The sequence below is a fragment of the Cervus elaphus genome, chromosome 6, assembly GCF_910594005.1.
Source record: "Cervus elaphus chromosome 6, mCerEla1.1, whole genome shotgun sequence".
Classification (NCBI taxonomy): Eukaryota; Metazoa; Chordata; class Mammalia; order Artiodactyla; family Cervidae; genus Cervus; species Cervus elaphus.
The window spans coordinates 3,126,181-3,147,124 of NC_057820.1; the positions used below are offsets into that span (position 1 = coordinate 3,126,181).

The following is a 20,944-nucleotide window of genomic DNA, read 5'->3' on the forward strand; positions in this document are numbered from 1 at the left end:
ACTGCCAGGAGGCGGGTGGTCTCAGGACCCTCCTGTGTCGGGGGAGAGGCTCCTGCAATGGGGAAGGGAGGCACCTTGCTGGGGACCAGGGGCCAGGAGTCAAAGTGGGGATCCTGGGGCTGAGGGCAGGGTGGCTGGGGCGTGGCAATGCCCGGGCGCCGCTCCAGTGGTTGACACCACCCCCCATCTCCGCCTACTGAGGCATGGGTCAGCTCTGGGTCAGGAGGAACTGTGCAGGAGTGGGCAGGGGGCCCCAGATGCGCCCTTGCTGGCCCAGAAACATGTGCTTGTAAACTTTAATTTCCATACAGTAGAGAAACATACAGTACAAGCAACTCGGGGACCGGACTGCACTGGGAAGCTCACGGGGTCACCTGGAAACAGGCTCCCCGCTGAGAGGGGACCGCCTGAGCTCCTGGGGACGCCACGAGTCCCCGCTGCCTGCAGAGCGGCTCGGGAGGCCGGCGGCTCAGTCCTCGCCTCCCCTTGCCCACGGTCCCAGCTTCCTCCGCAGCTCCCCACCCCACCCCACCCCAGGGTCCTCTCCGGGAGGACAGGCCAGCCTCCCAGTGGCGGGGGGCGGGGGGCAGACACTCTCTGCTCCTTCTCTGCTTGCTCCCCTCCCACCTGGGCAGCCCTAGGGCTCAGCTAGGTCGTCAGGGGACGCTTCACGGTGCCAGCTGCCGGCCAGACCCGCCATGCCCGACTCCTCAGTGGGAGTGGGTGAGCCAGGCAGACAGCCCTGGTCATTTAAGGTGATGGGCGCTCTGCTGGGGGTGCAGAGGGGCGCCCCGGGGAGAGGAGGAGGCTGGGGGCCCGAGACCTGGTCAGTGAGAGCTGGGGAGGTGAGGGTGGGGAAGGAACAGCGGGCATCTACAGAGAGGTATCCTACGCTTGGGTGCAAAGGCAGGAAGGCGGGAGAGAGGAGGGGCTTTGCGGGGAATATGAGAGTCTTCTAGATCCGGGAACGTGGAAGGGCCCTCCAGAGCATTTGGTAGAGATGGTGGGCATTGGACTGCCCCCCAGGGCACTGTGATGCAGGCTGAGATGCAGGCCCCTGGCCACGCCCAGCCAGCCTGTGGTTCCAGTGCTGGACGCCGGGAAGAGTCCGCTGGCTGTGCTGAGGACCGACCCGGGTCCTTCGTCCTGATCCCGTGGAGGGGCAGCGGCTCTGGAGGGAGCTGGCCCGTGGGCCCCAGTCCTCAGCGATGGGTGGGGTTGGGGGGAGACGGCCCCGCCTTCACAGGACCACCTCGGGCGCGATGCTGAAGAGCAGGTCGTCATTGCCCCGCCGCACCTCCAGCAGCAGAGGGGACTCGGTCAGCACAGCCTCCTGCAGCTCGCTCGAGTCGGCCAGGGGCCGCCCGTTGACCTTGACGATGATGTCGCCATCTTGGATGCCCCCCCTGCCAATGGGGGAGAGAGAGGCGGTCACAGCTCATCCCCGAGAGGCTAGGGCCTGCATGCCTCTAACAGCCGCGGGCTTAAGGAAGGTCACTCAACAGGTGAGAACAGGGTGCTGACCACCAGGCTCTCACCCCAGGCGGAGACCACTGTCTGACCAGCGGCTAGCGCTTTGCTGGTCGGCTTTTCTGTACAGCAGAGGGGCTGGGGTCACGTTCTGGCTGTGGCCTCCCCACCTGGGCCAGGGACACGGCCCCGTGAGCCTCGGTTCCCGCCACTGCAGCCCTGGGTGGGGACACTCTTTGCAAATTACAGTGATGTCCAGGGTATTGATTCCACCACTGCTGCAGTTGCTAAGACCTTCCCGTCAGGGCTGGAGCGAGCGAGGCCAGCGCCCTTCTGCACCTGACTTGCCATGACCTTCCCCTCCATCCAGAGGGCAGGCAGGGTGGCACCGAGGTCAGGTTCACGGGTGACAGGACCCAGATCCACATGCTCGAGCTGCGTGACCTCAGAGGAATGACTGCGTCAAAGCTCAGTCTTCCCATTTGGGCTGAGAGCCCACACCTCACGGGCTCCAGTGAGAAGCCCCTGAGGGGACGCACCTGGAATACCCAGCTCACAGCCCAGCCTGGGTCAGCCATGGTCACTGTCCCCAACGAGCTCCCCTGTCCAGGGTGCCCTGCATGTGGCCACTCTCCCTGACGCCTGCCTGCTGCCCCAGCACCCCCGAACAGAGAGCTTGAGTTGGGGGTGATTATTCTTTGGCATCACAGATCTGTATCTCGACAGTTTTTACTGCAGGCCGGCTGCGCGCTGAGCACGCGGGCCGTGTTCAGGGCAGGAAGACCCCAGGGATCCGCGTCTTCCAGCCCAGCACACAAAACAGAGAAAACGGGTCCTGTTGGGTTGAAGGGGTGGGGGGACCCTCCTGCCTGGCTCCACACACCCCCAGAGGAGCCCCAGACCCCACATGGGCTACGTCTTGGTCCCAAAGCTGCAGTGTAGAAGCAGGATCCCAAGGAGCACCCCCCCCACGGCACAGATGGACCCTGGAGGAGGAGGGGTGGGCGCGTGTTCAGAGCCAGCCCAGGGCACAGGCTCACGCGTGCCATCACCCCCGCACGGCCTGCTTAAGCCCACCGTGCTGCAACATTCGACCTTTCTCGTGTATTCAGTGGTTTCCGAGGAAGCAAGCCTTTGTCCCCCATTTGATCTTGACAGTGTCTCGTGGGAGAGGAAGAGTAGGCAGAATCATGCCCATTTCACAGATGTGGAAACTGGCCAGGAAAGACCCAGGCTGACTCGAGAGGCTGGTGAGAGTGAGGCTGGCGTGATGTTCTCAGCTCGGGGAGGGGACCTCCACTACTCTGTCTCTCCAGACCCAAAGGGAAGGACACTCTGGGCCAAGGAGGGGACGGCCTTCACCCTCCAGCCTGAGCCCAGCTTAAAGGACTGGCCAGGATCCCGCCTGCCACTTTCACGTTACACCACATTGCCAGGAAGCTCAAAGTCATGCAAGGTCAATCAAGTCCAGCCCAGGCCCCGAGCCCGCCCGCCCAGCCTCCTTGCTTCCTCCGGTGGAGCCTACCTCTGAGAAGGTGAATTCGGAACAACCTCTTGCACATAAATCCCACTGCTGACCGCCGGGAAGTCTGGGTTACTGGCCTTTAGCTCCTCCACCAAACTGAAAAGACAGTCCCACCATTAAGGCACTTCTTCTGGGCCTCTAAGCTGACTCCTTAGTACAAAGCTGCCCCCTCATCCCCTCCTCCACCCAGGATGAGGCGCCTCCTCTGTGCCCCCACGCTGCCCGGTCCTGCCACGGACCACTCTGGGTTGTCACTGGTTCTTGTCTGTGACCCCCACTCAACTCGGGCTCCTCAAGAGAAATCTCAGTGAGGGTGGATGGTAGGAAGTGTGGAGTGGGGAGGGTGATGGACAGATGGGAGGATGAGCGGCAGGAGGGGAAAGGAGGGAAGGAAAGGCAGAGGGATGGGTGATCAGATGGCGGGATGGAGGGAAGGAAAGAGTGACGGATAGACAGGCAGACGGAAGGAGGATGAACAGACAACGGGTGAACATGGAGACACAGAAGCCTGGAAGGATGGTGTGATGGACAGCTGGACGGAAGAGAAAATTAGCACCTTTAGACGGTAAATTGGCACATTGGTCTTGATTCCAAATTGCTTTCAGATTTATTCCCTAGAGGAGCGGCTGCCGACATAGGAAGGAATGTCATCTTAGGGACTGTGTGGGTGGGAGGGTCACTCAGGCGAGCTTAGTTCTCCCCAGAGCCCCCCAGCGCAGTGACCTCTTCCTTCTCTAAGCCCTTGGACTTTGCAGTTTCTTCCCTTCGGCCTCCTTTCCTTCCTCCCTGTCCCTCCTCTTCCCCTGCCCCTCCCCTATTTCACGCACTCAGAATTTGCAGACACCTGCTCTGTTATAGCCCTGGCCCTGGGGGTGAGCAGGACACAGTCCCGGCTCACAAACAGCTCATGGCCAAGGTTGGGGGTGGGCAGCTCTGACACTGGGGGACCCAGTGCAAGCTGGGGAGGGAAGCACAACTGTGCAAGTGAAGAGGAGACTCTCCTCCCCTTGAAGTAGCCTCCGGGGAGGGAGAATGGTGTCCCGTTCCCAGAGTTCAAGTCTGCTCAGGCCTCAGAACGTGACCTTGTTTGGACATAGGGACTTGGCTGATGCGGCTGGTTAAGAATCTCGAGATGAGATCAGCCTGACTTAGGGTGGTCCCGAAACCCGATGGCCAGTGTTTTTTATCAGAGAAACAAGAGGAAGAAGGGAGCAGGGGCCACCCTCCTTCGGCCAGCCCAGCTCCTGTGTAATCAGGTGCCCCGAGTCACATCTCCCCACGTGGCTGCTCTTGAGAGTCTGGGAGATGTCCTGGCTCTAATCTGGGGGCTTTGTGCCCACCATGCGACGAGAAAGGCAGAGCTTGCAGTGATGCAAATACAACCCAAGAAACAACAGGAACCACCAGAAGCTGGGAGATACAAGGAAGGACCCTTCCCTGAAGCATCCAGGGAGCGCAGCCCTGCTGACCCCTTGAGTTTGGACTGCGGGCTTCCAGAACTGTTGACAGAATGAATTTCTGTTGTTTTAAGCCACTAACTCGGGGGTGATTTGTTATGGTGGCCCCAGGAAAACTCATCTGGGAGGCTTCCTGGAGGAGGAGCACCTGAACGGAGTCCTTTGGATCAGGCTGAGGGGGAAAGGTGTTCCAGGCCAAGGGACTGACCTGAGCAAAGGCTCAGAAGCCTGGGTGTGTCTGGTCCATGGGAGCACCTGCCGGTGGCCAGGCATGTCGGGGCCAGGGTCCGGGAGGAGGGTGGGGGTGAGGGGCGAGAATGGAGGGGCGGTGGGCGCCAGCGTCCTTTGGACACTCACCTTGGCGTGATGGTCCGCATCCGGATGCCGATGAAGCGCTTCTTCCAGTCTAGAAACAGAGCATGTCGGGACTCGGTTAGCGCCACCATGAAAGCCTCAGTGCTCCCCGAGGGGCCGGGCTAAGGAGCAGAAGGCAGCAGGGGCCGGGCCAGCCCAGCTCCTGTGTGCTCAGGTGCTCAGAGGCACCTCTCCCCACCTGGCTGCTCCTGAGGGCCTGGGAGAGGTCGTGGTTCTGATCTAGTGGCTTCGGGCCCACCCGCATCGCCAGGCAACATTCACCCACATCGGCTCTGACATCTGCTCCCTTGCTGGGCTCCACTCGACCCCAGTGGACAGGGGAGCTCCCCAACCCAGCCTCCATCCTGAAGGCTCCCCAAGTTGCCTTGCTCTGATCTGAACTGGTCACCTTCTCCTGCCTTCTCCATAAACCAGATATTAATTGATAACACCCAGTGAGCTCTAACGACGCAGCAGGCCCCCTGGCTGGGGCAATACAAACATAGAGGCTGAGGTGGTAGCTCTAGGCCCCCAGCTTCTCCAGTCTGTGATGCAGCAGATGTCTTAGACCCCAAAACAGCCTTCACATAGTCCAAACCTAAACATGGTGAAGGACAGGGAAGCCGGGCGTGCTGCAGTCCATGGGGTCACAAAGAGTCGGACACAACTGAGCGACTGAACAACAACAAACTTAAGCAAGTCTCAGCACATTTTTAAAATATCATGTCATAAAAACACGCTCCCTGGCCACAGTGGAATTAAACTACAAGGTATCTGCAAGAGTCACAATAACTTAGAAAGTAAATATATATACTTCTAAAAAACCCAACTCTAAGGAATAGATCAAAAGAGAAATTAGAAAGCATTTTAAATTGAAAAAACAAAAAAAATACAACATACCAAACTTCGTGGGATGGAGGTAAAGCAGTACTTAGAGGGGAATTAATAGCACTAAAGTACCAATATCAGAAAAGAAGGACGATATCAAATCATTGACTTCAGCCTTCTCCTTAAAACTAGAAAAAGAAGATCAAATGAAATCTAATGTAGGCAGAAGAAAAGAAATAATAAAGAATAGAAATCAAAGAAATAGAAAATGGAAAAAGTGGAAAAAATAAATGAAAACCGAAAGTTGACTTTTTGTAATCAATAAAATTGATAAGTTTTTAGCCAGACTAATTAGGGGTAAAAAGACACAATGATCAATATCAGGAATGGGAGAGGTGACATCACTACAGATTCTATAGGTATTAAGAAGGTAAGAGACTAATATGAACAACTAGATGTCAATAAACTTGACAACAGAGGTAAACTGAATATACCTCTTGAAAATTTCAGACTAGCAAAGTTCACTCAAGAAGAAACAGATACCCTCCATAACCCTGTATGGGCTTCCCTACTGACTCAGACAGTAAGGAGTCTGTGAGGCAGGGGACCTGGTTTCAATCCTCGGGTCGGGAAGATCCCCTGGAGGAGGGACTGGCAACCCACTCAGTATTCTTGCCAGGAGAATCCCCACGGACAGAGGAGCCTGGTGGGCTACAGTCCACGGGATTGCAAAGAGTCAGACAAGACTGAGAGACTCACAGTTTTTATAGCCCCGTGTCTATTAGAGAAATTGAAGTAGTTAAAAATCTTGCCACAAAGTAACTTCAAGCCCAGACGGTCTTACAGGAGAATCTCTAACTGACACCTAAGGAAGACATCATATCAGTTCTAAACAAATGGTTCCAGAAAACTGAAAATGAGTGACTATTTCTGTGATACTGTGACTAATAATAGGAAATGTATACGTAATTTGGTCTTCATCCAGGGTTCCTAACACATAGCTTCTAAAACTTTTGTATTTCCCTAAAGTGATTAGACCTCTAAGGGACATCTTTTTCTCGCAGCTCCTGAAATAGTTCCAGACCTCTAAAGGTGAAATTGTTATTGTTGTTCAGTCGCTAAGTCATGTCCAACTCTTTGCAGCCCCATGGACTGCAGCACGCCAGGCTTCCCTATCCTTCACCATCTCCTGGAGTTTGCTCAAACTCATGTTCATCGAGTCGATGATGCCATCCAACCATCTCATCCTCTGTCATCCCCTTCTCCTCCTGTCCTCAATCTTTCCTAACATCAGAGTCTTTTCCAATGTGACAGCTCTTTGCATCATGTGGCCAAAATACTGGAGCTTCAGCTTCAGCATCAGTCCTTCCAATGAATATTCTATTGTTGATTTCATTTAGGATTGCCTAGTTTGATCTCTTTGCTGTCCATGGGACTCTCAAGAGTCTTATCCAGCATCACAGTTTGAAAGCATCAATTCTTTGGTGCTCAGCCTTCTTTATGGTCTAACTCTCACATGGCTTTTCGTTATTCACAACAAGTCCCTTTCAATCACACTTGACTTTATGTTAATGAGGTAAACTTTGGAAAGTTTGTAAGGGTGTCAGGTTGGTTGCAAGGGGAACCGACCACGTAATTGGAGGATTGGAACGTTCCTCCTCAGCCTTCTCTGCCTTGCTTCGGGGAGAGGAGACGAACTAGAGGTTGAATCAATTGCCAATGGCTAGTAACTTATTCAGAGGCTTCCCTGTGGCTCAGATGGTAGAGTCCGCCTGCAATGCAGGAGACCCAGCTTCAGTCCCTGGGTCGGGGAGATCCCCTGGAGGAGGGCGTGGCAATCCACTCTGGTATTCTTGCCTGGAGAACCCCATGGACGGAGGAGCTATGGTCTGCAGTAGGTAAGCCACAGTCCATGGGGTTGCATAGAGTCCAGCCCAACTGGGAGACTAACACACACACAGTAGCTTAGTCAACCATGCCTATGTCATGAAGCCGCCACAAAACCCCAAAAAGATGGGTTTGAAGAGCTTCTGGGCTGGCGATCGTGTGGAGGGGCACCCAGAGACCGTGGGCTCCCCGCCCCTCCCCCACACCTTGCCCGACGCGTCTCTTTCATCAGGCTGTTCCTGGGACGTATGCTTTACAATAAACTGGTTATCTCTCAAGCAAACAGCTTTCCTGCTCTAGTAAACAATCCAACCCCAGAAAGGGGTCATGGGCAATTCTGATTTTATCGTCACAGTGTACAACGGGCATCTGAAGGCAGGGCTGGGGCAGTCATAGGACTGAGCCCTTAACTTGTGGGGTCTGATGCTATCTCTGGGTAGACAGTGTCAGAATTGAGTTAAATTGTAAGACACCCTGCTTGGCAGGGGGAAACCCCACTTTTTGCTGACCAGATGTGTCAGAAGTAAAACAGCATTGCAGTAGAAAATGGAAAGTAGAAGAGGGAGTGTTTTTCCTAAGCCAGTCTGCAACTCATTATCCCAACACCCGAACTGGAAAGAGAACTAGACCCACATTCCTCATGAAGATAGATGTGAAAAGTCTTGAAATGCTTTCAGCAAATCAAACCCAACAATATATCAAAAAGGATAATACATCACCACTAAGTGAGTTTTATTCCAGGAATGCAAGGATAGTTTAATATTTTAAAACCAACCAAAGAAATTTACCATATCAAAAGATGAAGAAAGAAAACCATCATCTCAAAAACTAGATAGATAAAAAGATGCAGGAGGGGTGGATGGATGGATGGATGAACAGAAGGAAGGATGGAAGGAAGGAAAGCAAGAAAAAGAAGGTAGAAAGGAAGGATAGGCGGAGGAAGGGATGAGTGGATGGATGGATGAGTTGGTGCATGGGTGGGAGGAAGGATGGATGGATGGGAGGGTTGGTGAGGAGGTGGATAGGTTGGTGGATGGGTGGATGGGTTGGTGGTTGGGGGGCAGATGGGTTAATGGGATAGAAGGAAGTTCTACCTGGGTTCTGACAACTGTGGAGCAGCTCAGACAAGTGAAATTTGGGGGCCACCACCTTAGGAGGTGGGAGGTGAGATAGATGATCCCCAGCCAGAGGGGACAGTCTAGAGGCGTGGGGGTGATCATCGTCATGAGGTGAGGAGAGCATGGGAGAGAGGCTGAGGTGTGGGGGTCTCGGGACATCAGGGTGGAATGGGGAGTGGGTGCCATCACAGAGCACTGCGGGATCGCCTGGCCCTGCTGGAGGCTGTGAGCTCAGCCCTGGGACAGCGTCCCTGACCCCACGTGGGGGCTCCGTACCTTTGCCAGTCTTGTCCTGGAACTCTGAGAGGAAGCGTGTGATGCGGTCCGAGGGGATGGCAAAGGAGATGCCGGCCGCGACCTTGAGCGTGTTGATGCCGATGACCTCGCCGTCCTGGGCGGGAGATCAGAGCGGGCGGTCACTCCGAGAACCCAAGCGGCCACTGGGCTCAGTGGCAGAGCAGCGTGTCCGTGCGACTCGGCTCCCAGACGGGTGGCCCTGGCCATCAGCGCCGTCCCTGAGAAGCTCCCTAAAGGTGCTCTGGGGTCCAGGTCTGAGTCAGGGTCCCCCACCTCTCCCACCGTTCGCCTCCACACCTGACCCCCTAGCTCCATCACTGCAGAGTGTTGACCTGGGAAGCTACAGTCTGCCCCCAAGAAGCTGCGCCTACTGACCGAGGACCCCCCCCAGCCAGCCTTCTGAGGGGCTGGAGCCGAGAGGGACGTGGTGAGGACTGGGGGACCCTCTATCCCCTCTTTCGGGAGGCAGGTGGGGGGACCTGGGGCCAGGGCAGCCCCCAGCCTCCTCCACTGTTCGTCCCTTTCGAGCTGGGCTCCCTCCCTGTCCTGCAGCCCCCAGGAGGCGGGTGCAGCTTGGCCTGATCTGCCACCTGAGACCCCACTCCTGGCCGCAGCTCTTCCCGGGGTGCCCGGCAGACACCCCTGCCCCAGCATTCCTGCGGGACCCCCCCGCCCCCGTGTCCATCCTTATACGGTTGATGTAGGGGCCAGCCCCAGGGAGCCTGGGGGCCGGGGTGCGTGGTAAGCCCAGCCCCTCCCCCGTCAACACGATGACGAGGGGACCGGCCCCCGACCCGTGTCCCCTGCCCCAGGCCCACCACAGGCACGGGTCCTGCTGCTCTCAGACCTCCCTCACTCCTCCGACGGCACCAGCTCCCCTGGGGGCAGCACGTGCTTGGGGTCGCATCCCCCTCCAGGGCCCCCAGACCCTTGGGTGTGAAGGCACCAGGCCCGTGTTCTGGGTCCCAAGCACCCCTCGAGGCTGTGCCGCCCGCCCCAGTGTGAACAGGGCCCCAGAAAACTCAAGGCTTCCACTCTAGGAGACACTCACCAGGTTCACCAGCGGTCCCCCGGAGTTCCCATACTGCAGAGGAGGAAATACCACATGAGCCGGGCCCCAAATCTCCCCTCCTGGAGGGTTTCTGAAGCTTTTCTTCAGAAATTACCATCCAACTGGCCCAGAAACATGTAATTGAATTTCCTCCCGCAACGGGGTTGAATGGAGAAGGAAAGGGCAGCCCACTCCACTATTCTTGCCCCGAAAATTCCATGGATAGAGGAGCCTGGCAGGCTACAGTCCATGGGGTCGCAAAGAGTCGGACACGATGAAGCGACTGAGCACCACAGGCTTGAAAGGCCTCAGCGCCCATTCCACAGACGAGACGGCTGAGGCCCGCGGCGGCCCAGTGCACGGCCGACTCTGACCATCCCAGTCTCAGCTGGCCGGTGCTGTCCGCCCAGACCTCACGGGTTCCCTCCAGCCTCTCATCCGTGTTTCCACCCTCCCCAGCGGATGCAAGACAGGGCACTGCTTCTCATCCCACTGGCATCGAGAAGTCTTTCAAAGACCAGCACTTCCCAGAAGAGGGTCTGAACCATGGTAAAGCAGAGAGGCGGCAGGTGCTGGGTGTCTGGGCAAAGGGCTTTGTGAATGCAAGAGGTGGCATCCAATGGAATAACGATAGTAGCAGTAATAATGACGTTGACGGGGTGTGTGATTTAGGCAAAGATATTTCTGAGGTCTTGGCTGTGTCTCTACGACTCTGAAGGGCTGTCCCAGATCAGGGTTGCAGCCTCTAAGACTGCGAGGACTGGCCTGGTGTCCTGGGAGTCAGAGCTGCACTTAATGTAAGGAAAGAACTTTCCAGCCAGTGGACATGTCAGAGACGGAGGGGCTCTGGGGGGCGGGGCTCTGGGGGCGGGGCCCTGGGGCGGGGCTCTGGGGACCGATCTTGAGGCCGCTGTGCGGACTCACGTTGATGATGGCATCCGTCTGGATGTAGTCCATGTCTGAGTCCCGGAGGCCCAGCTCCCGGCCGTCCCGCTGGGCTGTGCTGACGATGCCGGTGGTCACCGTGTTCTGCAGGGCGAAGGGGCTGCCAATGGCCACCACGAACTCACCAGGCCGCAGGTCTGCCGAGTGGCCCAGCAGCAGCGCCGGGAGCTTTTTCTGGGGAGGAGGCAGGGAGGACGTGGGAAAAGAAGCTCAGTGGTGGGCCTTTGGTGGGACCAGAGCCAAATTATGGCCAGGCCCCCGGCAGGGTGGTCCCCAGAGCTCCACGCCAATGCAAGGCTGGCTGACCCTTGGGGGCCACCAGACCCAGGGCTGGCATTCACAGCGACCACAGGTCTCCCCAAGGCAGGCCACAGGGTCCATGGCAGGGAGGACAGAGAGGTCCGGCTGGGCAGGGCCCGGGGGCACAGCCGCGCCCAGATCCCAGGGGCCTCTGCTGACTCCGGAGGAGGTCAGAGGGCGGGACCCTGAGCCACAGACCCTCAGGACCGTGGGCTCCATCCAGCCAGCCTCTCCTCCCGTGTCAGGAGCGTCCCCTGCGTACTGTCTGCCTCCAAGTCAAGTGAGGAGTTTTCTGGTTTTCCCAGCAGCTCTTGATAAACAGGAAAAACGCTGTTCACACAAGCGAGGGTTAAGCAGGCGTTGAGAGCTGTGGCCACGTGGGAGGCGTGGAGCCTCAGCGCGCCACACTCTATGCTGCTGGGCAGTGAAGCCTCGGCAAGAGGCACACGGCGTCCCAGGTGAGGACCCAGGGAGCGGCATCTGGGACGAGGACCCAGAGGGGACAATGCGGGTCAGCACTTTGCCCAGAGCCCAGTTTAACGCAGGGCTGGGGGCCGGGAGTCAGACCTGCGGTCAGCAGAACCCCTGCAGGCACCGGGAATATCTGGGCACCTGGTCCTACTGACCCTGCCAGCATCTTTGGTGGCTGCTAGGATGCACCCCTCCACTCCCCAGGGGGAGATTCCAGCGCCTGGAAGGGGAGAGACCCAACGACCGCCCACCTGGGGCTCTAAAGGCTCTGCTTCTCCCCACAGGGGTCCTCGGGCAGGGGGTGCACATTGCGGCCCTTGGCCAAATCCAGCCAGATCCAGCAGCCTCTTCTGTAAACACATCTTTCCCTGGACCGCAGCCCAGCCATCTGTCTGGCCTGTGGCTGCCTTCCCAGGACGGTTCAGAGTGGAGAGGTTGCGACAGAGACCACAGGGCCTGTGAAGCCTACATCGTTCGCTGTCCGGCGCTTCACGGAAAACGTCTGCCATCCTCTGACCTTGAGTACGGCCCTCCCATCATCCCCAGTTTCCCCGTCTCCAACATAAAGATGGTGTCCTGGGCTCAGGAACGACTGTGAACGGGCTCTGAAAGTGGGCAAGGGTCTCCGTTAGGATAATTTCGTGGAGCCTCTGAATTCCCTCTCCTGTGACCGGGCAAGGGGAGGCCTCGTTGCAAAGCGCTGGTCATCTCAAATCCTGGCAACTTTTATTCAGAAAGAGCAGAAGCTGGGTGCAAGCTCAACCAAGCTGGACTCCCCGGCCCACATGGGCCCGTCCCCCCCTGCCATGGACTGCATGGCGTGCTCAGGGCACAGGTCACCCCAGGTGAGCCCACAGTGCCCCAAGGAGCCGGAACCACGATGCTGAACACCAAGAAACATGCAGGAGGGTGTTGCCTCTTCTGTGACCCCCAGGGGGACACTGCATCTCCAGCAATAGGCCCGGGAGGGACAATGGAAGTGTCCCCAGCCCTGGAGATCCTCCGCTCTCCGCGTGGGAGCGGCACATTTCCTGGAAGGCAGCCTGCTCTGCCCTGCACGGGCCACTTAGGTCCTGGAGGGCAGTGTCCAGATATCGGGATTCTAGTCTGACTAGACCCAAGACTAGGACATGTTGCCAGTCCCCAGGGGCCTTGATTCCTCTGAGTGTCTGATGGGAAGTGGGGCTGAGAGGTCTCTGAGCTCCAGGGTCCAGGAAGGTCTCCCCACCCCCCTCACCACCCACTGACCTTGGGGTGAATCTTGATTGTGGCGATGTCCGACTTCTTGTCAATGTCCTTGATGGTGGCCTCGTAGGTGTCACCGTTCTGCAGCTGCACCTTGAGCTGCTGCCGGCCCGAGACGGTGTTGGTGCTGGACACCACGTGAGCGTTGGTGACGATCAAGCCCGCCTCTGACATGATGAAGCCTGAGCCGCTGGACAGGGGCACGTTGCGGCCAAACAGAGGATGTCTGTGGGGGAGGCAGGTGGGTGGGCTGGGTCAGGACTGCGGGTGGGGGCGGCCACAGCCAGGGGCCAAGGGAGACGAGCATCCACCGGGCCTTAGGATTGAATCCTGGCTCTGCCACCTCCTGGCTGTGGCCTTGGCCAGTCGTTAAGTCTGGACTCATTTCACAGCCACAGATAGGGGGATGATGACCTGTGACTTGCTATTTGCAAGGACGAGACATGAGGCCTGTGACTGTCAGCACCATGATGATGCAGCAGGCACTTCCTGCCCTGGAGCCAGACAGACCAGGATTGTAACCTCAGGTCCAGTCCCCACTTACATCTGCCTGGCTGTGGACAGTCAGGAGGCTGACCCCTCTGAGCCTCAGTCTCCACATCTGGGAAATGGGCCAACACCACCTGCTCCAGCAAGCAGGGTGCCCGCCGGCAGGCAGTTGGTCAATAAGCCATAGGGAAGACAGGAGGGTGTGCACACGGCTCCACGGGACTCAGCAGGTCCCTGGGGAACGTCAGTGTCCCAGATCTCCAGCTGCACAGAGAGAAGGTCGTAAACATTGAGGGGCCCATGCTCCCACCTCCCTCCGGAGCCTTGGCTGTCTGCCCTGAAGTCCCGGAAGGCTCAGAGCCTTCCCCGGGGAGGGTCGCCTCTGTCTTTGGGGCCTGGACGGGGCAAGTCATCCATGCCCGAGGCTGCTGGACAGACCCCAGACATAAAGGGTCTAACTGTGTGTGTGTGTGTGTGTTAGGGGGCAGGGATGGGGCAGGGCGGGGAGGAACAGCGGAGCGGATCTCTGGGAAGTGCAGAAACGCCACCTCCCCAGCAGGTCAGGGACAACCAAGGTCACCAAGAGCCCCCACAGAGCCAGAGGCCAAGTCACATCGTGCTCCCAGCCACCCTACAAGAGAGAGAGAGGCCCCCCCAGTTCACAGGTGGGGAAGCAAGGCGGGCAGCCGCCCAGCTCAGGGGAGGCGGTGTCAGCCCATTTCCTAGATGAGGAGACTGAGGCTCAGAGGGGTCAGCCTCGTGCCCACATCAGTTCACAGGTGGGGACCCAGGCCCAGGGACATGAAGCAGCCGCCCGGGTCAGGCCGGGGAAGGGCAGAGCCAGGCTTTGCCCCGGGCAGCCTGGCCACTCAGCCCCTCGGTCGCTCAGGCCTGAGACCAGCTCCTGCCCACACCCTCCGCCCGGTTCCGTGCGGTTCCCTGAGAGGTAACTGCACCCGAGCCCTGCGGGGCCTGCTGGGTGCAGGACTCGCCCCGGGTCTGAGGAAGAGCCCCAAGTGGCCCAGGGCCTCCCCCCGCGCACTCCGGGGTCACAGCCGGAGGTGCCCGTGCAGGAGGACCACGCTGCCCGTGTCTGGGATGACGCCCACCTTGGCATCTCCCCGCCCCCACCCCGGGACGTCAGCCTCCAAGGAAGGCTGGACCCAGCATTGCTGCCTCCCACTGTAGTCAGCAAACTAGCTGGTTCAGGGACTGGTGTCTGGAAGGACGCTGCCCCCCCCCCCCCCCACAAGCCACCTGCAAGGCCAAGGACGGGCCATTCACATGTTGGGCTGTCGTTTCCCTAAAGACACATTTCAGGGTCTGAGGCCCGTGGAAGGTGCAGTGAGGGGTCAGCATGTTGCAGGAGGATGGGCTCGACTCTGAGATGCCAGAGACCCGGGAGTCAGCCCTGAGCCTGGGGCAGCTGCCTGGGTCTCTGTTTCCACATCCAGAAAATGGGGCCATGGGAGCCTGCCTTCCCAACGTGTGGGAGGGCCTCGGAGTGCGGTGCATGTGCCGTCGGTCAGCACTGAGGGGCGGGCGGCTGGGCCTGGCTGTCTCCTCCGGGAGGTGGCACCAGGCCGGGGGCTGTGGGTCAGCTCGGAAGGGCAGGAAGGGCAGCCCTTGTGGTGACGGGCACAGAGCGGGTTCCGAGGACCCTGCTGAGCTCGCGCCAGGCGTCTGCTCGGCCCCTGGAGCACCGTCGGTGCTGAGAACCGCCCCAGCCCTCCAGAGGTCAGGGGCGGGATGCCGGGAGAGAGGGGCTCCCACTGGCCAAGCTCCACAGCCAGCGGGCAGGGGCCAAATCCTGTTCTGGGGCCAGGAGTCAGGGTGGGAGTGATTCTGCCCTCTCCCGGCCCCCTGCCCAGGATGGGGTGCGGGGCGGGCTGCCTCGTCCCCTGTGCCCTGGGGGGGTTAGATGACGCTGGCCGCCCCCACCGCTCGGGGAAAGTGCTGTGAAGTCAAGTCAAGCCAGGCCCTGGGGTTGTGGCCGAGGCCTTGGTGACGGTCCCCTCGGGCAGCGTGGCACGCAAGGGGCTGACTCCCTCCGACCGCAACAGGTTGGAAGTGGGGGTGGGTCTGACCCTGTGTGTCCTGTCTGGGCCCCTCCCGGCCCCCTCCACACAGAGCAGCCGTGAGGTTAAGACAGCGCTGCAGTGTCTAAGTCGATTTGGGAGGATTCCATGGGAGCCGGGGGTTTGCAGGGAGGCATCAGCTCAGACAGCCCCTGTGAGCCTGCGGCAGCCACTGCAGCTGGGTCACGTGCGAGCTGCTTTATGCCTCTCTAGGCCACGAGGTCAGGATTGGGGAGGGGCATCCTCCCCAGGGCAGCCGCGGTCAGGAGGTCTGATCGAGGTCCGCTGGATTGCACAGCCACTCTGGTCTCTACTGCCCCCCCCCAGTGCTAGGATCGAGTCTCGTCTGGGCCCAGGAGATGGTGGGGGCGGGCCACGAGGGGCTCCACGCACCTCAGGAAGAGCTCTATGTGGACCACGGCTGGCGCGATCTTCTCCACCACGTCGGCGATGAAGTTGAATTTGTACCGCGGGCTGGTCAGCTGGTGGAGACCTACACTGGCAGGAAGAATCAGGTGCATTAGTGCGGCCCAGACCGCCAGGATCAGGGTGGTGGACGCCGGGCTTCCCCACCTCACATCGCCAGGCCAGCCGAGAGGCTCAGAGAGGTCAGGACACTTATCTTGGGCCACACAGCACTCTCACAGAGCTCGGGCTGGATCTCTCTGGGCCAGCTGCCAAGGGCCCTTGCCCTTTCTCTCCGAGACAGCAGTGTATTGGCGTGAGGAAACCGTCCCCCACCTCACCCCAGCTTGCAGCTCTGGCCTGTCCCTGCAGGCCCTGGGCCCGTGCAGTGGCTGGACAAGGTCACGGCCGAAGCCCCCTGGGTGGGCGCTCCCTGGCCGTGGGGCGGCCCCCTCCTGGGCCACATCGGGCTGCCGCCGTCTGAGTTGCCAGGGCCCCTCTGTGTGTGTCGAGCTTGGCCCGGCCCCAGGCCGCCTTGCCAGGCAGCTCGCGACCTTCCCCAGAGCCTTCACCGGCTCAGATTTCTGCTGCCGTCAGCAGCCGCCTGCCGGGACCACAGGCCTGAGGCGTGTGGGTGGCACAAGGCCCATAGCCCCTTTGGTCTCCCTGCGGGCGTACGTGCTGGGGTCTCTCAGGGCCCCCACCGGACAGCAGGGTTATCTGGAGCCCACACTGCCCTGCACTGCCTGTAAGCGGCTCCCAGGGCCTGAAAGGAGCGCCAGGCTGGGCTCCAGCTGTGTGGCTTTAGGCAAATCGCTTACAGTCTCTGGGCCTCTCCACCCCTGCCCGCCCCAGAGAGCTGCGGGAACAGGCCGTGACTTGCAAACCTTAAGGCTCCCTGAAGGTGCTGAACGAAGAGGGCTCAGCCCATAAAGCCCAGCTCCGCAGCTGAGGGTCTCTGGGAGGTGACCGGCCACCAGGATCTGGAGAAAATCTGGTTTTCCCGACTGTCCAAGGGGACGGGAAGGAGCGCAGGCCCACGATCGGGGCCTCGGAAGCCTCTGTGGACAAGTGAGGTCCCCACCCACAGCCAGACTCATCTCTCCGGCTGTCCAGGGGGCGGCCAGGGCAGGGGTCATCGGTTCCATCCCGAAGGTGGAAAAACGGAAACTCCGTTGGAGCAGAGCCAGGTTCTGGATGGGGCCACAGGTCTCCCTGTCCTTGGGGCCCTCCCTCGCCCCGGACCATCCCCTCCAAGGCCCTGACTGTGCACTGAAGCCTGACTGGGACTCGGGGCCCAGAACAGAGCTTGCCTTGGGCTCCGTGGTCAGGGGAGGCGAGGAGGGCCCACCCCACCGATCCTGTGATGTCTGCCTCTCAATCAGCCCATGGTCACTGACCGTGGAGGGCCCAGCCTCCCGCGGTCAGCCTGAATCAAAGGCCGCCTGTCCAGGGTGGCCGGAGCCTAGCTGGGATGTGCCCCACTTTTGGCTCCTTGATGATCAAACTGCGGGCCGCCTGGGGCCCCCCTGCAGAGGCAGAGCCCAGTGGAGGGGTGGCGTCTCAGGTTCAGAGGTCATGGTCACAGACTTGGGGCCCACCCTAGGCCAGGGCTCTGCGGCTCCCAGCACACGCAGATGCCCAGCACGTTTATTTCCAGGTGGATGGCTAACAGTCCCCGAAATTCTGAGGGAGAAGCTACTGGCCTGCCAGCCCGTGGGGGCTGAGCCTAGCTCTGCTGCCCCGTCCAAGGGCGCTGGGAACCTGTATTCATGTCTGTCTTCAAGGTGGAGTGGCTATTTCAGGTTCCGTGGTCTCACAAAGTTCTCCCCTACCAGGCAATCCCCATGTCCCTAAGGTTCCTGGAGAACGCAGGCAGGGGAGGGCTTGGCACTAGGCCTAGGCTCGTGCCCACCACCGCTCTGCGCTGGGACAGGCAAGCCCACATGGGCAAGGCCAGGTATCACCCCTCCCGGTGGGGCCACTCACCCCCGGCTCCATCGCCCATCTCTCTGTGCCTCCTCCCATCCGGACCTCTCCCGAATCCCCCCTACCACGACGTTCCGGCCTGTCCCAGGTGCAGCTCAAAGCCTGCCTCCTCTAGGCAGCCCCCTGGCGGTTTCTCCCAGATCCTCCTTGGGGCTCTCGGCATAAGGCCCGGTCCGCCGCGCTCGCTCTCATAGGGATGCCGAGCACCTTCTGGGCGCACACCCCGTGCTGGGAACAGGCCAGTGGCTGGCCAGTCCCAGCACCGTGTGACCAGCGACGGGACAGAGGCAGGCCCAGGGTGCGCTGTGGAGTCCAGTGCCTGGAAGGGCGCGCTGGGTGGGGGGAACAGAGGTGCAAAGACACAGCAGGAGGGCAGCTGCCGCTGGATCCGGCCGACTGCAAACCAGGCCCAGTGTGAGCAAGGCAGAGGAGGGGTGAGAGCATCGGGTCAGAAGAGGCCGTGCTACCACGGGACCCACGTGACCTGACCTCAGGGGCCCCGTCCCCAACCTCAGGGACCTTGTCCCACGACCTCAGGGACCCCGTCCCCCATCTCAGGGACCTCATCCCACGACCTCAGGGCCCCCGTCCCCGACCTCAGGGACCTCATCCCACGACCTCAGGGACCCTGTCCCCCACCTCAGGGACCCCGTCCCCCATCTCAGGGACCCCATCCCCAACCTCAGGGACCCTGTCCCCTGACCTCAGGGACCACACCCCCGACCTTAGGGACCCCGTCCCCGACCTCAAGGACCCCATCCCCGACCTCAGGGACCCTGTCCCCTGACCTCAGGGAACCCATCCCCGACCTCAGAGACTTCATCCTCAACCTCAGGGACTCTGACTCCATCCCTGATCCCAAGGACCCCATCCCCCAATCTCAGAGACCCCATCCCCCAACCTCAGGGACCCCATCCCTGACCTCAGGGGCTTCATCCCCGACCTCTGGGACTCTGACTCCATCCCCCATCTCAGGGACTCCACAGAGCTTTAGGCACGTCTGCTCCCTGCCAGCTGATCCAGCCCAGGTCCCGCTGGCCAGCTGAGGGCGCCCCAAGCTGACCAAGCTACTGAGCCACCGACCCGGCCGCCCGCAGATCCGGACCGCCCTGCAGGTGCTGTTCTTTCCAACGCAGCCTCTCCAGAGATGCGTTAAAATTGGCGACACTCAATTTCATGGGATGATTTAAAAACAAAAACCCCCTGTAAAATATTCACGGGCCACAGGCTGGCAGGAAAACACACCGAAAGATTTCACGACGGCCGTTTGGGGCAGAGGTAGGGTGATGGGTGACTTTGTTTGGGTTTCTGGATTTTCTGAAGGTTCTCCCCCAGGCAAGTGAGACAGAGACAGGAGACAGAGAGGCCTGGTTGGGGCGGGGCGTGTGTGTGGGGGGGTGCTGTGAGCTGGACTGGTGAGTGTGAGCCGGAGGCTGCGCTGTGTCTCCGGCGCCCCCGCGGGCAGGTGGCAGGGCCCCAGTGGCTGCAGGAACCCCAGGGAGAAGCCGGGCAAGGCTCACCTCCCACCCGCGCACCAGCCCCTTTGGGACACAGCAGACCTGTCGGGGTGCCCCACAGCCCAGCTGTCACCAGCAGAGGCGACCCCCACGGCGGCCCCTGAGACGGGGAGGGTGGGAAGGATGGAGGGCAGGGATGCTCTGGCAGACCCCCTCTGATCCAGCAGCACACAGTAGGTCTGCAAACATCTCCACAAAGGTTGTTCCTGCTAAGCAGGTCTCGCAGCGGGAGCCGCATGCCAGGAAACGGGCTGAAGGTGAAGACAGTTGAGGGTGGACGCAGGCCTGGTGCCTCCTGAGGCTCTGCCCTCCCTGACTCTGTGCACCCCAAGAGCTCCTGGGTCAGCCGGATGGTTCACAGCCCCCCTACCAGATCCTGTCCCTTTAATCAGTCGGGCGAGGTGGGTGGTGGGGATGGGGTGGGAGGCGGGGCAGGGCGGGCTTCCTGGGACGCCTCCCCACACACGGATGAATCATCCCATGAATCAGTGGGAAAGGAGAGACGCGGTTCCCACCGCCGCGTTCCACTTGAAAACCTCGGGCCCCACGGCTGGGAGGCAGACTCTGTTTATTTGGTGGGTTTGACAACCCCCACCCCGGCCTCACCCTGTCCTGGAGCCAAAGTTCTGAAGTCAACAGTCAGTCTTGACCAGATTCAGCTGTTAGCATTTGTGTGTGTGTGTGTTTTCAAAAATAAGCTGTAGTCCGCAGGCCTTGGGAGTCCTAGTCAGGAAGAACTTGACATCAGAGCAAAGCTCCCAAGGCCAGGGGCCAGCGGCACCTCCCGGGGACGCGAGAAGAGCCGAGTGTGCCCGGGGCCCTCCTCCTGCGTTTCTGGGCGGCAGGGCTTCCGGGAGGGCTGACAGTGGCGGACCCTGAAAGAGGACCTACTGTGTGGTCCTGACTCTGGATACTCACGATGGCCAGGGAAATGGATGGGGAAGTCCCGGCCCAGGATGGCAGAGGGACTGGCCCAGACACCCCACCCAGGGCCACTCGTATTGCCGCACAGGTTGTGTACTGCACAACTCTGGGACCATTATTAACAGAGATCACAGCATGACGGCTGCCCTTGGAATTGTGCAGTGTGCAACCTGCCCGGCTGTACACCTACCCGTCCAGCACACAACAGGCAGAGCCAGGGCTGAGACTCAGTTTTTTTCCTCTAACTCGGAGGTCACTGCCCATTCTTCTATTGCCTCCTGCAATCAGAAGACTCCCCCACTACCCCCACCATCACCCAGCGGTCAGCTAAGAGCTGAGGATGGAGGGGTCATCAGCAGGTGCCCACAAGGTCCCATGCTGGGCCCATCTGTCCACAATGCTGACTACAGCCTGCAGGCCAGATGGCAAGCTCTCACCAGGGCTTGGGGACCGGGGTATCCAGGTCCCACGCCTGCTGCCTCGCTAGTGCCGCACCAGCCTCCTGGGGCCCTCAGCTGTGGTTCCCCAACCACACATGCTCTGCAGTGCCCCCCGCTTCTCCTGTGGCCCCCCAGGCCCAGGCCAACACACTAA

At 60.0% G+C, this 20,944-nt stretch overlaps 1 protein-coding gene across 1 annotated transcript in view; it reads right to left on the reverse strand.

The window, feature by feature from the left end:
- Positions 1-282: 282 nt before the first annotated feature.
- Positions 283-20,944, reverse strand: part of HTRA3 (HtrA serine peptidase 3) — a 29,548-nt gene continuing 8,886 nt past the window's right edge. Inside the window, exons 2-9 of the mRNA XM_043906085.1 lie at positions 15,909-16,008; positions 12,952-13,174; positions 10,912-11,106; positions 9,988-10,020; positions 8,916-9,030; positions 4,810-4,858; positions 2,996-3,091; positions 283-1,406 (exon numbers count right to left, since the gene is read on the reverse strand). Of these exons, the coding sequence (XP_043762020.1) occupies positions 1,241-1,406; positions 2,996-3,091; positions 4,810-4,858; positions 8,916-9,030; positions 9,988-10,020; positions 10,912-11,106; positions 12,952-13,174; positions 15,909-16,008 (977 nt within the window). The 3' untranslated portion in view covers positions 283-1,240. The remainder of the gene's footprint in view (positions 1,407-2,995; positions 3,092-4,809; positions 4,859-8,915; positions 9,031-9,987; positions 10,021-10,911; positions 11,107-12,951; positions 13,175-15,908; positions 16,009-20,944) is intronic.